Source organism: Anabrus simplex, chromosome 1, assembly GCF_040414725.1.
Source record: "Anabrus simplex isolate iqAnaSimp1 chromosome 1, ASM4041472v1, whole genome shotgun sequence".
In the NCBI taxonomy this organism is placed as follows: domain Eukaryota; kingdom Metazoa; phylum Arthropoda; class Insecta; order Orthoptera; family Tettigoniidae; genus Anabrus; species Anabrus simplex.
The window spans coordinates 1084050150-1084067795 of NC_090265.1; the positions used below are offsets into that span (position 1 = coordinate 1084050150).

The 17646-nt window shown below is 38.4% G+C and overlaps 1 protein-coding gene across 1 annotated transcript in view; it reads right to left on the reverse strand.

Annotated features, from left to right (window-relative positions):
- Positions 1 to 1662: 1662 nt before the first annotated feature.
- Positions 1663 to 17646, reverse strand: part of LOC136876264 (uncharacterized) — a 95815-nt gene continuing 79831 nt past the window's right edge. Inside the window, exons 9-10 of the mRNA XM_067150074.2 lie at positions 13233 to 13345; positions 1663 to 4066 (exon numbers count right to left, since the gene is read on the reverse strand). Of these exons, the coding sequence (XP_067006175.2) occupies positions 3619 to 4066; positions 13233 to 13345 (561 nt within the window). The 3' untranslated portion in view covers positions 1663 to 3618. The remainder of the gene's footprint in view (positions 4067 to 13232; positions 13346 to 17646) is intronic.

Here is a 17646-nt window from a genome sequence, read left to right on the forward strand (position 1 = left end):
GTCCCTCACCAGTCCCCTGTATTTGGTGTTAGGATTTCGACATCTGATTCAATATGCACTCTGCAAAAGTGGGTATTCACCCAAACTGCCCACATAATTCAAAACACACAATACTGCTTCAAACATGTCTCTGAAATGTGAACATAAGCACTGTTCTACACTGCAGGAGTCATGTTACGAGTAGCCAAATAGCATTTCCATAGGCTTCTCATCATGGCGATCATGATTCAAATTCCAGCCAATGTAGGTAGGATTTTTTAAATGAAAAATCACATCCCTGAGATTTGAATTCGACATAAAACTGCAGGTTCCATGCCTATGAACACATTATTAGCAGTCACAAAAAATTACAAGTTTGCTTGCTAGTTTTATACAAGCATTTCCACACACTTTCTGTAACCAATGTATAACAATTTCACCTGAATATTGTGAAACAATATGAACAATTGTATATCAATCAGTACAATGCTCTATACTTGCCACATTTCATGTCGCACCTTTAATGCTGTCTTATTCCTTCCATGATGACACCTACAGGTTTGAATGTAAACATAACGCTGCACATTATGATTATGCTCCATGTGTTAACGGACAGCACTCTTTCCTTGTTAGTTACGTGATAAAATTACAACAAATGCCTTAGTTATCAACTGAATGATATTCCTTGTCCTTATGTTTGTAATAAAATAATGGTACGGGACTGTGTTTTAAGTACCTAGGAAGAACTAATATGCATTTTCTTTTTGTTAAGATGTGACACAACCGACTTCTGATATATATTTCACCTGCTTCAACATAAGATTTAAGGCTTAGAAAGCAACTATTTTGCTGTGTGTTGTTAAGAGAATATCTTTATAGTTATTCCCAGAGATTCACAAATATTCTAACCACTATCTCCACACAAGTGAAATAAAATGGCATATGGCTTTTAGTACCAGGGGTGTCCAAGGACAAGTTCAGCTCGCCAGATGCAGGTCTTTTGATTTGACGCCCGTAGACGACTTGCGTGTCGTGATGAGGATGAATGATGATGAAGACGACACATACATCCAGCTCCCATGTCAGCGAAATTAACCAATTATGGTTAAAATTCCCAACCCTGCCGGGAATCGAACCCCGGACTCCTGTGACCAAAGGCCAGCACGCTAACTATTAAGCCATGGAACCGGACTCCACACAGGTAAGTCTTATCCATTAATACAGCCATCATGCAGTATACCAAGTGAGTTGGCCATATGGTTAAGGTTGCACACCTGTGAGCCTGCATTTGGGAGAGAGTGGATTCAAACCCCACTATCGGCAGCCCTGAAGATGGTTTTCTGTGGTTTCCCATTTTCATACCAAGCAAATGCAGGGGCTGCACCCTAATTAAGGCCATGAACACTTCCTTCACACGCCTAGCCCTTTCCTATCCCATCGTAACTTATCTCGTCAGTGTACATAAATCAAATTGTGATAAAAAAAAAAAAACTTAAATTACACAGTATCAGCATTATACAAATACAGTATCTCGTGGAAAGTGGTCGTCTACTTAGCTACTAGACTAAGATCACCTTTTTAAGAACAAATGGTATTTCATCTACAATCAACTTCCAAGGGCTGTTCACCAAATACAAGAGCAGGATGAAACAGAAGTACTGCTTTAAGTTATGAAACACGATGATTCCAGAATTAAAAACTTTATTGAACCTAGACAGATAGAAAAGAATGAAGGGATGTCCAAGTTTGGGGTACAGGAGAAAGAGTAATTAATGCAGCTCATTTTATAGTATTACTGGCTAAACACATAATTTTACAAAGTTTATTTCACCAACTCAATACTGTACAATAATTGCAATGTCGATAAATACATTACAATATGTTAACAATATCTTATAGACATTGCAATTATTGTACAGTATTGAGTAGGTGGAATAAACTTTGTAAAATTATATGTAATCTTAATTCAATACGGAACCAATAATGAAATTCATAACCTTGAAATAGTGGCTAAGGGTCTTCAAAAGCTGCAATTAAGTACAGTAAAACCTCGTTAATTCGAAGTCGTTGGGACTAAAAAATCGGACTTTGAATTACGTGATTTCGAATTAACCGCCAATTCGCAATTCAGAAGTACCAACCCTTGCCGCGTTACAAAATATTCTATGGCCCGTTACTGCATGCAGTTAACCTTGATTCACAGTTTATATCCTTCAAATGCCATGAAAAAAGAACTATTTCCAAAATGTATCCAAGAAGGTGCATTTACAGTATTCAAGTAATGCACTCGGATATCTCACTGGCAAACATAACCTCACGCAACAGAAGAAAGAAAAGAAAAAAGCACGGTTCAAAGACGAGGAGAAGTCTATGCTGGCTCCCATGTGCAAGTGCTTTATTAATTGGATTACTATACTGTATGCATTTTAGATGCCTTGTATTTACAAAGGAAGTACCCGATGCCCTTAAAATCAAACTTTTCTATGACTCTATCCTTGTACGATTTCCCGCCATGGCACTTCTCTCGTACTTCAGAAATGTAAACACTTGCCGCGTCACAAAGAATTCTAAGACCCATTAATACATGCAATCACCTCGATTCACAGTTTAAACCTTTCAAATGCCATGGAAAAAACTATTTCCAAAATGTATCCAACAAGGTGCATTTACAATGTTCAAATAATGCACTTGTATAAATCACTGACAAACATAATCTCACGCAACAAAAGAAAAAGAAATCACACAATTCAAGGACGAGGATAAATTATGTCAGCCCCCTGTGCAAATGCATTATTTTTGGAAAGTGCCCGATGCCCTTAAAACATTGTGGTTTATCAAACTTTCCTATGACGAGAGGATAAAGTTTCTCGCTTCCATCCCATGTGCATTGCAATGCACTACTATGACCCATTTAAAACCATAAGACCATTTGGGCTTGCATTAAAAGAAAGCAATGCAGTTTCACCGGCAATGACAATATTGTTCGGTGCCTCCGAATTTATTATATGAGCTACGTTTTTTCGTCAACTCTCGACATCGCGAGTGTTCGCGGATTCTGTTTTTCCGCACACTGCCTGTTGCGTGATATTACGGCATTCCTTAAAAGGTTGAATACAAAAGAATTCCGATTTCATTCAACTTAGCAATCATGAAGCGCACTGTAGACCCACCGAAGTGAGTGTAAGTGCGGAAAGCTACCCTTCCACGTTCCGGAACGCGCGTTTTATTATGACACGGAGCAGATAAATTTCGAGTTGAAATTACTCTGTAACATACTATTGTTTTAAAATGTAAAGGCAGTTTCGAATTAAAAGTCTGAATTTCGATAATGGGGTCGACTTTGTACTTCAAATTACGAATTTTCCGTATTTCGAATTAAACAATTTAAATAACATGCAAAACTGTATCTCATGTTTCCGGGAATGAGAGCTTCTTCGGAATTAGGCGGGATTTTGAATGAACCAATTTCGAATTATCGAGGTTCTACTGTATTAGATGTTACACTATAGACATCAAATAGTCTATCCAATTCAATATACTGTATCACACAAAAATCACCCGCTCCTAGCACGTCGTAATTCTTCCTTCTTTTCTATTGTTCCAGGTTTTCTATTATAGATAAGAACACACAACAATAAATCATTTTTGTTTCTTTTTCTTCTTTTGTTTTTGATTTTTCTGTTGTTCTGTCCTTGATGGTGCTAGAACATACATCCCTGGGCTCCTTGTTGTGGCCTCTTCTTTCTTGACATCACCTCCTACTTGCTTTCCTTTGAGTTTCTTCAGACTACCCTGCCGCTCCACCTGTTCACCGTTATCTTTCCTTTTAAGATTTTTCTTGGTTGACTGCTGTTTTGGTCCCTCTCTGCTACTTAGATCCTTGGTTGACTGTTGTTCTGGTACCTCTTTCTCACTGTCTGTAGTATCCTCATCCTCTTCTGAACCAGACACACCATTTTCTTCAACATTTTCTGGTTCAGATTTTGGAATGATATTGGAGAATTTCTTGAGTTTTGCCACAAAAAATCCATCCATATTGTGGGTATGTGGATAGAACCTGCGTGTGAGCTTCAGTGAGGGATGGAATCTGAAACACATTGAAAAAGAAGTTAAGCAACTCTACTATTTAGATGAAGGATCAAGTATAGTCTGAATACAGGCAGCACAGTCAAGCTGAGAAGGGAAATATAGAGGGAAAGCAACTTTCTATGGGAAGACTACGAAAGGCATCTGCATCTTGATAAAAATGAAATGGCATATGTCTTTTAGTGCCAAGAATGTGCAGCTTTTTCGATTTGACACCCGTAGGCAACCTGCGTGTCGTGATGAGGATGAAATGATGATGAAGACGACACATACACGCAGCCTTCGTGTCAGAGAAATTAACCAATGATGGTTAAAATTCCCGACCCTACTGGGAATTGAACCCGGGACCCCTGTGAACAAAGGCCAGCATGCTAACCATTTAGCCATGGAGCCAGACTGCATCTTGATAAAATTAATTCTTAAAAAACAAGAAAACAATTTTATGTTGTTTTAAAAATAGCAAGGTATTAAAGATCAGATTACATCAAATGTTCTCCTTTGTCCACTCCACTTACATTGCATGTAACAAATTCTTTCCAGAGTACTGGCCATTCTACAGCGTCACCTCATTCAAGACTTTCAGACTGAAGATGACGTACTGTAATATCAAATATTGATTTGTGTCACCTTACTCTATGCCTAGTGTGAAAATGGGAAACCACAGAAAACCATTTTCAGAGCTGCCGACAGTGGGGTTTGAATCTACTATCTCCTGAATACTGGATACTGGCCGCACTTAAGCGACTGCAGCTATCGAGCTCGGTGAAAATAGGTTCACCCAGGGATTTGTTTTAGAGGAGAGGGATCAAAAGGTTAAAAAATTACCATATTAAAATTGTAGATGGATGTTTCTTCTTTTTTGTTATAAATGATATTTTGTATTACATTACAATACAACAATCCTGAAGTATACACCAGTGCACTGGTTTACATTACAACAATCCTGATACATACACCAATGCATCTATAAAATACATTATATTTTATGATCCATTTCCCTCAAGCAGTTCCTGCTGGGTTGGGATGTTTATGGCACCTTGACATCTACCTCTACCCAAACACCATTGTTGCTCCTTAACTGTGTTCCAATGCAAGCTTCTTCTAATTATATTATTTTTGATCGTTTACAACCACCTTAGTCTGGGTCACCCTCTTGCTCTCCCTCCTTCTACCTGGGTCTCCATAATCCGCTTCACCATCCATCCCTCTTCCAGTCTTTTAACATGTCTAAGCTATCTAAGTTTATCCCTCTCCATTCTGTTGTAAAACTTTACCACTCTGATTTCTTTCCTGACATCCTTATTTCTTATTCTGTCCTTTCTTGTCTTTTTTATCATCTTGAAAATTTCATTTCATTGACCTAGATTTTATTCTCCTGTCTTTTTGTCAGTGTCCAGGTTTCTGCTATATATCAGTATTGGACAGTAGTACATCTTATACATCACCTTTTTATCACTTCATTGATACTTCCCTCCTCCACACCAGGTTTCTCACACTCTGCTAGAATGCATTTTCTTGTTGAATCCTTTTACAGCACTGCATCCTGCACCAGTTCACTTTCCAAGTATTTGAAGTTCTCCACGATTTCAAGGTTCTGTCCCTTTATTTTTATAGCACCTTTCTGTTCTTTTTCTTCTGTAGTCAACACCATTGTCTTACTCTTTACCATACCAATTTTGATTCCATAATTTACACAATCTCTCTCAATATGTCAAGCTGCCCTTGTACTTCCTCTCTGTTTGCTTCCCACAACACAATATCATCTGCAAAAAGCATTACCTTCAGCTCCCTGTCCTCATATTCATATTTTACCTTGGTTTCATTCACAATTTCATCCGCAACCATTATGAACAACAGCGGTGACAACATACTTCGTTGGTTTTTTTTTTTCTAGTGGTTTTACGTTGCACCGACACAGATAGGTCTTATGGCGACGATGGGACAGGAAAGGCCTAGGAGCTGGAAGGAAGGGGCCGTGGCCTTAATTAAGGTACAGCCCCATCATTTGCCTGGTGTGAAAATGGCAAACCACAGAAAACCACCTTCAGGGCTGCCAACAGTGGGATTTGAACCCACTATCTCCTGGATGCAAGCTCACAGCCACATGCCTCTAACCGCACGGCCAACTCGCCCGGTATACTTCGATGTTGTAGACTAGTTTCATTCCAAAACCACTCTGTCTTCCCCACGTGTGTGTGGACACAACTACAACAATTTTTGTACACTGCTTGCAAATATTCTGTCATTTGTTTTCCAAAATCCTTCTGTTGCATTACTTTCCATACATTTGCTCTAGGTAAGCTATTGTAAGCCATTTCTAAATCAAGGAATGTAATCATCAAATCTGAAATACTGGACTAAATGCATAGAAACAGCCACCAAACCTAGTTCATCCCAGATTTTAATGTCAATTGTGTGTTTTTACATTTTTTTAATGTCAATTGTGTGTTTCTAGATTTGTTTAGTTATTAGATGTATTACATTAAGGCTGAAGATGGCCAACCAAGGCCGAAATTAGTCCCTAGTTTAGTAATGTAATTCAAATATAGTGCAATTTATTTTATTGAAAAGGTGGACAATTAAGACATAAATTCAATGATTATTATTGTGATCACAATTCATTATGGATCAAAACCATGAAGTTTATATCCTCTCTATCTCACCAAGGTGAGTGAGGACCAAGCATACAGCAGCACACATTCAGACATACTACTGTGGTATAGTGGCAGTATTTGCCTTGCCATAAGATGAATCTGGACTGATAAGTAGATTAGCAGAGGTGAAAAGCTGTACTACAATTTTTGTCCACATCGTACTTCCTTCCTGCAGCGTGATTATCAGCTTGCTCTGCATTCGTTAGCAGTGAATGACTTTTTATGAGAATGCACCCCAGCCATCTTGAACATATGCTACCATTTAAACTGACACTACATAGATGACATGATATGTTTGCAGCATGCTTCTTGTTTGTGGTGGGAACAGAGATGCCATCAGAACGGATGGAAAAATACCAACTTTCAGATTTCTGTAAGTCAGGAGCAGTGTACCAAACTGCACACAAATAACACCAGCCTGCAAAAAAAAAAAAAAAAAAAAAAAAAAAAAAAAAAAAAAAAAAACCCTCTCTGGCGAAAGGTTGAAGAGGTGATTTACCCTAATTTAGGTGTGCTGATTTCAAATATGTAAACCGTTTTTGCCTATCACATACAGTTTTTTTTGCTATTTGAAATCCAAATTTGACATATTGTTGTAATTTCAATAGAAAACACAATCATCATCATCATCATCATTTCCCTTTATCCAGCTGTAGCCGGGTAGGGGCAAATATGGTTCCTCTCCACTTTCTTTGGTCTTTCCACCACTCCTCCTCCAACACTGTGTCCCAGTCCAGGTTTCTTTCTATAATGCTGCGTTGGATGGTATCCTTCCATCTCAATCGTGGTCGTCCACGGCCTCTCCTTCCTTGGATTTGCATTTCCATCACCTTTTTTGGCATTCTTTCGCCGCTCATTCGCTTTATGTGCCCAAACCATCTTAGTCGGCTCTTCTCTATTCTATCGTTCATTTTTCCACTCCAATTTCTTCCCGGATTTTCTCATTCCTTATTTTGTCTCTTCTACTCTTCTGTATCATACTCCTCAAGAACTTCATTTCGGCTGCCTGTATTCGACTCTCATCCTTCTTTGTCATTGTCCAAGTTTCTGCTCCGTAAGTTGTTATGGGTACGTAATACATTTTGTACACAGTATCCTTTGCTTCCGTTGGCACATCTTTGTCCCATAACATGTTTCTTACACTATGACAGAAACAACTTCCAGCTTGAAACCTTTTACTAATCTCAGCATCCAGTCGAGCATTCTCCATTAATTCACTCCCCAGGTATTTAAACGTTTCCACTACTTCCAGGGGCTTGTCTGCAAGTCTAATCTGACCTTTCCCTTCTTTCTCCCCTCTAGTCATAACAAGAGTTTTACTTTTTTCTACGCTTATTTTCAATCCACATTCTTCGATCTTCCCATTCACCACATTCAACTGTTCTTGAACCTTCCTGTCGTCTTCTCCCCAAATCACAATATCATCTGCAAATAACATCATCTTCATTTCTCTTCCTCCATATGCTGCTTTTGCTGTTCTCATGATGTCATCCATTACTATTGTAAACAGGATTGGTGATAGAACACTTCCCTGTCTCAGCCCACTAGTTATTTTGAACCAACTTGTCCTGCCAACTTGTGTTTGCACGCAACTACAACATTTCTTATACAACGCCATGATCATCTTTATTAATCCCTGTCCAATTCCTTTTTGCACCAGACTGTCCCAAACTTTCGTCCTGGGGACACTGTCATATGCCTATTCAATGTCAATGAATGTCATCACCATATCATTCCCGTACTCCCAATGCTTTTCCATTAGTTGTCTCATAATGAAAATGGGCTCTATTGTTGACCTTCCACTTCTGAAACCAAACTGATTTTCCTGTATCTGATTCACAACCCTCAACCTTATTCTACTTTCCAGTATCCTTTCCATTATCTTAGCAACATGGGGTATTAGAGTAATTCCCCTGTAGTTCTTCAACACAATAATAGAGAATATTTGTAAATAATAGGACATGATTAAATTGCAATGAATATACAAAAAAGTAACATTCATTTCTAGAATGTATGAATCTCACTACAAGAACACTACTGTTTGCTGCACTTCGATGTGAATGAACGCTGTGCTGATCTGTGTTTGTGTTCCTCAGTAGTGTTATCTCACACTAGACACCAACAGCAATCTGACATCATGGAGACATCCCATCGCCCCTGATACGTTCGTTCCGTTTCTTTTAGATCCTGATGGATCCACTCACCATGTTCCTCACTGAATGCTCCTAAATTTGCAGGAAAATAATCCAGATGACTGTGCAGGAAATGTCATTTTAAGTATCTAGGTGTTAATATAAGGAAAGACCTTCATTGGGGTAATCACATAAATGGGATTGTAAATAAAGGGTACAGATCTCTGCACATGGTTATGAGGGTGTTTAGGGGTTGTAGTAAGGATGTAAAGGAGAGGGCATGTAAGTCTCTGGTAAGACCCCAACTAGAGTATGGTTCCAATGTATGGGACCCTCACCAGGATTACCTGATTCAAGAATTGGAATAAATCCAAAGAAAAGCAGCTTGATTTGTTCTGGGCGATTTACGACAAAAGAGTAGCGTTACAAAAATGTTGCAAAGTTTGGGTTGGGAAGAACTGAGAGAAAGAAGAAGAGCTGCTCGACTAAGTGGCATGTCTGATCAAAAATTAGATGTTGGCTTTTCTGGTGTTTGCTCTATTAACCAGCGTTTCGTCTTAGGTCTGACACCAGACTCATCAAAGTGGGATGTGTAGTATGTTCCGAGCTGTCAGCGGAGAGATGGCGTGGAATGATATTAGTAGACGAATAAGTTTGAGTGGCGTTTATAAAAGTAGGAAAGATCACAATATGAAGATAAAGTTGGAATTCAAGAGGACAAACTGGAGCAAATATTCATTTATAGGAAGGGGAGTTAGGGATTGGAATAACTTACCAAGGGAGACGTTTAATAAATTTCCAATTTCTTTGAAATCATTTAGGAAAAGGCTAGGAAAACAACAGATAGGGAATCTGCCACATGGGCGACTGCCCTAAATGCAGATCAGTATTAATTGATTGATTGATTGATTGAATTCCCAATTTAATATGTAAAGGGGGCAATAACACACTTTGAGGATCAATTAATGGACGATTTACAATGTTTTTTTCTCCAGACACAAACCGTTTCCTCTTGGGCCACTCAGACACTAACCAATGACGATCCCTGTCCCAAGAGTCCCACCCACACAGAAAACAAGGGAACTTTGAACATCCTCCTTGCTGCCCTAATATGATACAGCACACTTTTAAATCACAGCACAGTAACCATCTGTGTTCATTGTAGTTCAGTTTCTGCAACACCATAGACAAATTGTGATAGTTTTCACAAAGAGATGTTGAATGGGCGACTGGCACTGAAGCAAGTTTATTTCCGTTGTGCAGAAGAACACCTTTGGAGACTTCTTTTACTGGTATCAATAAACCAACACCAGTCCCTTGCTTGGTAAATAGTTCTAAGACGACGAATCAAGCCTGGGGATATCACAGCAAAACACAAATTTGTCTTTGTGAACAAACAACCGCCGGAATTTTTCCTCCCGATTTCTGTAACAATATGAATTTGTCCCAGGAAGTAAAAAATTTCTCTGTTTTAATCTTAATCCTAAAAGTTCACTCTTTTCTTTAGTGAGGCCTAGGTCACGCACCAAATCAATTAAGTCACACTGATGATAAAGATGTGGCGTTTTATCTTCAACATCCAGTACAAAGGCATCATCATCACCATCCTCCACACTTGAAGATGACTAAGACACACTCTCTGGTAACTGTATTGGAGGTTTCGGACAGGAATATCAGGTCCATGTGTTATGGGGGTTATGGCAGATGGAAGGCAGGGATACACAATGTGCCGTTTGTTTTTCGTATTGAACCCGGACACTTCACATACACAAAAATAACATTAGTCAAAATGATTTCTTTATTCCTGCCAAGCCATTGGGATTTCAAATGGCACAGACGGCAACAACCCATTGTACCATTGCCGCAGGTTTACTACACACATTTTACAAACAATATGGGATGCGAAATTCTTGTCCTGATCACTTAACTTCATGTTAAAATATACCAAATACAGGCTTTTTATAAATGGCATAATATTTTGCTTCTGACCTTTAACTGGCCACATACAGTATATAACAGAAAGAGTTGGGACTGTTTACATATTTTTACCTCTGAACATCACTGCCACTTGCCATTTTAACACGAACTAACTCACTTATTCACTCAATCGACTTCATGTGTACGTTGTAACTTGTAGACAAATGCATGACACAACGTTCTCAGATTTTCCTCTCAGACTACAGAGAAATGCGATCTTGGCATTTTTACCTTGTCTGACATTGTGCATGCACGAACTGCAACTGTTCTAATTGTTCTTCCGGTGTTCCTGTATGATTACCTACTCCCCTCCAACACAGAGCAAATACAATATTTTCTCTCAGAAATGTCCATACTTGCATTCCATACTTACTTACTTACTTAATCCGGTCCTCTTGTACCATGAGGTGTTGAGGATACGAGAGATCTCCATCTACTCCTATCTCCGGTAATGGCAACGGCCTCTCGTACAGAGAGTCCCCTCTCCTGCAGTATATTCCATGTTCCAAATCTCATAATCCTTTTTCCTCACCATATTGCCACTGGGTTCAGCAGTCCGGTGTATCTCTCGTTTTGACCTTTCATGGAAATTATTTCGGGCATGTGAGATATGGGCCCACAGTGCCTATAGGGAAGTGAGGGGGCTGCCCTCTTTTGGCCTCTGCCCCTGCCATGCTACGACTTCAGGACTGATGGTGTTCTCATTCCCTACTCCCTGAGACAAAGATTTCCTTCCTTCAGGACCTACAGCTGAAGGTCTGTCATTTAGTGTGGCCCCTCACCCTCGACCTTACCGGCAAGGATGACCCTGCCAGGAGCCGAAGCTCCCGCCGGCATCGCTCTTGGGATCACTGAGGCACGCAAGCCTCCCCACCATGTCAAGGTACCAGACCATGGGGGAGGGCATTCCATACAACCAATCCAAACCTAATTTACAACAACGAAGCTCCATTAGTATAAACATGAGATGGACTTGTGACAAATCTGTATGTGATATGAAACAACTGGTATTATTTTTTACATAAGGACACTAAATGTAACACATATCACATACAATTACTTTTTCCGGAAAATCTTTGCAGGCCGGTGTAATACCCACAACCCAAGATTATGCCGCCAAATTTTGAAAAATTTTGAAAAACATGTATTTACGGCAATGTACAATACAATATACTGTTGCTCAGTTATCTTCAACTGATGTGTGCATAACAACAAAAACATCTCTAGTCACAAAGAAATACAATAGAAGCCCACTATAATGAGTATGGCATATAACGAGAACCCCGCTATAACAACAGTTATGGTCTGTCCCTTCAAAATTCTTATATTAAACTGTGTATTATCCTTTGGTTACAGCGAGAGCCCTATCACAGACACATTCATTATTACGAGTGATAAAACCTCTGCGATTTTTTCCGCCACTGATATTTATGCACCGAGCGATTATACTGAATGCGATCAATCATCTTTTGGTATTGTTCCCTCGCTACGTCCACTAGCGAGCTCTCTCGTCAACATTCGAAGGCGATGTTGAAATCAATTAGTTAATACCCATCGATTGCTGTTCTGTAAGGAAAAATGGAAATGAAAGAGGAGAACGTGTCTGCGTAATAAATGCGTAAATAACGTGGCCAACAGCAGTTGTTAACTCTTTAGAAATAAGGGCTGAAGTAAATGATCGCTTAATTTTAATGTTACATGCTGAAATTAAGTAAGAATGGGATGTACCTCAAGATATGGCAGAGTACATCACTGATTTCAGAGATAGTTTATATTTTCTCATGTCTAGTTAAATTTCGGAATGGCTGTTCCCATGTAAATATGTAGCAAGGAGGATGTACGGTTAAGTTAGGAGATGCTGTTTGAAGAAGAAAACTGAAACGTTTCCCTCATAGGCCTCTGGAGTGATGCTATAATTTCTTCAGAATGAAATTAAACACTTTCAAGTAGTATCGGATTTTGAAAAAAAACAAACGAGTAAGCAGCAGTGCGGATATCAGCCACAAAAACGCAAGTTTTGAACGAAGTGATTGCCGTTTCATACCGATTTTAAAGTGTATGGGTTTTTTCCCTAACTCTTACAAAAAATCAGATATAGCGAGTACATTTTTTGCCGTTAAAGGGTTCTCGCGATAACAGGCTTCTACTGTAATTTCTTCTGATATCTATGTAAGAAATCATTAAGTGCTGATAAACTCGAAAATGTAAAAGTCATTATGTATGCCTGCATAGGTTACATAATTAAGTTTAATATGCAATAAGAATACCAACTTAAGTTACTGCTTTAAGGTACACTTCACCAACATGCTCCATGAAAGTGTGCCTGAACTTTCATTCCCAGGAACAGAAATGGCTCATGCAAATTTAACAAGAGATATGTAATAATGGAAAATCTGGGACATACCTGTACTGTCTGTAGTGGACAAAACCTTCAGTGCCGAAATCCAGCCCTGTAGGTACCAACTTCACATCTCGTTTCTTCAAGGCATAATCAATGACCCATTCATTCTCTTCAGGCTACGAGAGAAATTAAACAAATAATAATAATAATAATAATAATAATAATAATAATAATAATAATAATAATAATAATAATGGAAAAATAAAAAAACAAAAATACTTGGTTCACAGAGATCATGAATGATTTCGAAGAATTAAATTTATCAATGCTCCAAATTGAAGTCAGAGAAGAAAAGAGGATTCTAAGGAATAAACACTTATGAATCAAACTCATAACATATGAACAAAGGAAGTACACCATTACTGACAACCAAAGGGCAGCCAGGTCCGACAGGATGAAGATGTTTTGGGAGCGGAAGAAGAAGCTGTAAAGCTGACTCTATTTAATACTTTTTTTTGCTACTGGCTTTACGTCGCACCAACACAGATAGGTCTTATTGCGACGATGGGATAGGAAAGGCCTAGGAGTTGGAAGGAAGCAGCCATAGCCTTAATTAAGGTATAGCCCCAGCATTTGCCTGGTGTGAAAATGGGAAACCATAGAAAACCAACTTCAGGGCTGCCGACGGTGGGATTCAAAGACACTATCTCCCGGATGCAAGCTCACAGCAACGCGCCCCTAACCGCACGGCCAACTCGGCCGGTATATTTAATACTATTAGACTTTAATGCATATGACTGATTAAAGTGCTCCAATGGGAGAGTAAACCATGTAAAAAAAAAAAAAAAAGATAATAATAATAATAATGACAGGGTTTGTGAGCTACATATAGGGTTTCATAAGACACATTCTGTTAGGTTTCTCAATCACTTGAAGTAGAAAGACAGGAACATGAATTAGAACATAGAATAAACACGAGGTGTCAATGCAGGTAGAAAAAAAACACAAAACAAGGTCACACCTATTTTTGTTACTGTTTCGGATCCTACATTCTTTCTTTTCTAATTTCAAGACTCCCTCTCTGCTACACATAAGCATTCCAGTTTGATTATTGCACTGTAATGTCTGAACCTGGTCTGATAGAAGAGAGGTAAGTCTTCTGACAGTCTGAATAACAACTCCATATTCTTAAATATTGTATTAATTCTTAAAATAATTTGTACTTACAGATCTACATTTTCAATATAACTTAGATTAAACACTACAATTGAGTGTTGAATTTAATCATATAAGAAATTACACGGCATCATGGCGAGGATGGGATAGAATCTGCTTAACGAGGCCAAAGGATGGGGAACTCCATTAGACACAGAAAGAACTACAATACCATTAATAATGACATGAGAGTTCCACGTTGACATTTTTATTATCAGAAGTGCTGTGTTCCACGATCAAAATTTGTCCACCAAATATGAACAACAGAAATTCTCCCAGCCTAGCCTGATAAATATTTGGATTGGATTTATGACAAGAATGTTCCAAAAGCACACAGCCAACTTTCACTTAGTCTGAATCAAGAAGATACTTTTAAGACAGACACTAAAGTTTTTTTTTTAACTAATCATGTTTTCTCATCAATCATAATTTGTTGCATATTTTTACTGTATATATTTCTGTAAATTTTAAGATGTCTTTTCAATTGTTTAAAACTAGTTGAAGATGGCACAATCAAGGTTGAAACATGTTCTGTTATTTCCTGTATGACCTGATTAAACATTCAAGTTTAGTGGTTAGTCTAACTTGTATGGAAAAGATGGACCCGAAAATTCTGTTAAGAATTTATAGAATTAATATTTAAGAATTGTAAGTAAATATGGAATCGATATGAAATTTATCATTTGCAACTCACACTCAAACTGAGTGAGTGGGTAATGATCATGTGCAAAGATCCTTCAGAATCACCACTGTTGGTGAGAAACTGGAGGAAAGAGGGTTCTACTGGTGAGGACATGTCAAGAGGTGTGATGAAGATCTCCTGTACAAAAAGCTCTTGTCATTTCAGACCCAAGGAGAGACCGAGGATGTCCAAGAGCAATGTGGCACGAACAGCTGAAATCGCCTTGAAGAAAAGAGCCCAGTGGCCCAGATAGAGAAGCGGATGGAATGCTATCTACGGATCAGAAGAGCTGACCCTGAATGATACTCAGTGTGCCAACATTATGAGCATATAAACTTACGAATTCCTATCATGATTGAATATTTGACAGATGGTTTGTTAACAAAAAATACGTATTTATTCCACCTTAGCCAACACGATGAATGTAAAGTAAAAGCACAATAAAAGTACATGTTTTGGTCCTAATGGGCCTTCTTCAGCCTTGAAAAAAGAAATATAAAGTTCATAGAAAACATTTAAAATAAACACCACACTAAAAGTCCACATGAAAGAATTAATCTTGAAACATTTTAACTTGTCGTAATGTAAAAACAAACATAACCAAAAATGATATAGAAGAATATGTAAAAACTTGAAATCTTCATGATAAGTATCAATATGCAAAATAGCACCAAAATTACTATCCTGCAGAAAAGTTTAGAAACTGACAATTCTAATATGTATATGTAAGGTTTGTAAAAACATGTACTGATAAGGTGGATTCAATAAAAAAGGAAAAAATCATTTCCTCCCCATTTGAAATTAGATAACGATCAATATGGACCATGAACATGAAGTTTATAACTTGCAAGTTGAAATGTTGTATGTCATGATTTTCATGCTGATTTGTACTGACAAGCAATTACAATTCAAATTGAAAAAAAGGATCCACCTGTTCAATACTCATTTATTAAATGATGCCAGTTATGAAAACATTAAAACATCAAATGGAACTAGTTTCAACCTACTTAGAGGTCATCTCCAGCCATAGTGAACAAAACTGACAATATATAAACACAAAAACATATACATAAATTTGAGTATTAACCCAAGAACTACAGAACATCTGTCTGACAGACGGTGTGACTGTTTCTCAACTGCGATCGTCTGTCTGACAGATGGTCGGGAAAATCGTCGTAGTTCATAAGAATCTCAAGAAATGGCAGGAGTAGTATGTTTAGCTGCTAGTTGAAGGTTTATCTTTCTTTTGATATTTGTGAGTCACCATTATCATTTGTTTTGAAGGCAGACACTATTTTATCTTTACACTTGAATTTATCAGTTAAACAACATGGCATCTGTTTATGTAGACTATCATGAAATTGAAAGACTTACTTATGATGACACAGATAGTGATGATAATTACTATGTGGAGGATAATGTGGAGAGTTCATCAGATGACGAAATTGAAAATGAAATTGTGAGTGCAGCGGGTAGATTATCACAGGGTGTCCCAAAATCCAGTAATGCATATGTTGGTGAGCTTCCAGGTTCTAAAACAGGCTCTCAGGCAACTGGTAATATAAGTATTGAAGGTTTGAGTGTGAATTGGTGTGATGTGGAAACTCCAGAAAGTGAATTCCCCAGAAAAAATGTCTCATTCTTTTTTTTTTTTTTGCTAGGGGCTTTACGTCGCACCGACACAGATAGGTCTTATGGCGACGATGGGATAGGAAAGGCCTAGGAGTTGGAAGGAAGCGGCCGTGGCCTTAATTAAGGTACAGCCCCAGCATTTGCCTGGTGTGAAAATGGGAAACCACGGAAAACCATCTTCAGGGCTGCCGATAGTGGGATTCGAACCTACTATCTCCCGGATGCAAGCTCACAGCCGCGCGCCTCTACGCGCACGGCCAACTCGCCCGGTAATGTCTCATTCATGGCCGGTTTCTGAAATGACAGTTATCTGTAGATGGGTAGTTACCAGTGACTTAACATGGTGATATGTTAAAAATGAGTTTCCGAAACAACAGTTATCAGTTTCTTCACAGTTATCTCCGCAAAGACTGGTAACTGCAGCTAGTGCTGTAGTTGCTTCTATGTTAGAACTGATTCCAACAAATACCGCTATGAGGCGCCACTCCATACCGTTTCGTACAAGGTCTTATATTAGTTTCATAAACATTAGAAAGTGATAATGAAGTGGTTATAATATATTTACAGTCATTCATTGTAGTTTTAACGTGCTTGGGTGTGCTGGACTCGACAATATTTCGATTAGTACGTTTACTTCCATGTTATCACTGGCTTTAGTCACTGATTACACTTGTATGGTGTCGTCTGTCCCAGCTGTTTAGGTTATAATCTCCTCAGAGCATGACGCCTCTACTGTAGATATATCTTCCAATACGGGAAATGAATCGTCAAATAAAATAGAACTCGAGTCGAACGGATTTTCATCAGGCTCTAATTGATCTTTCAGTGCAGCTATAATGTTAAGATCTCTTTCGTCATGCTTTGAATCATGAGTCCCACCAACAGTTACCGTAGTGAGCACAATCTGAAATTATGGAGGATTTACCATTAAAATTTACATTCATACCA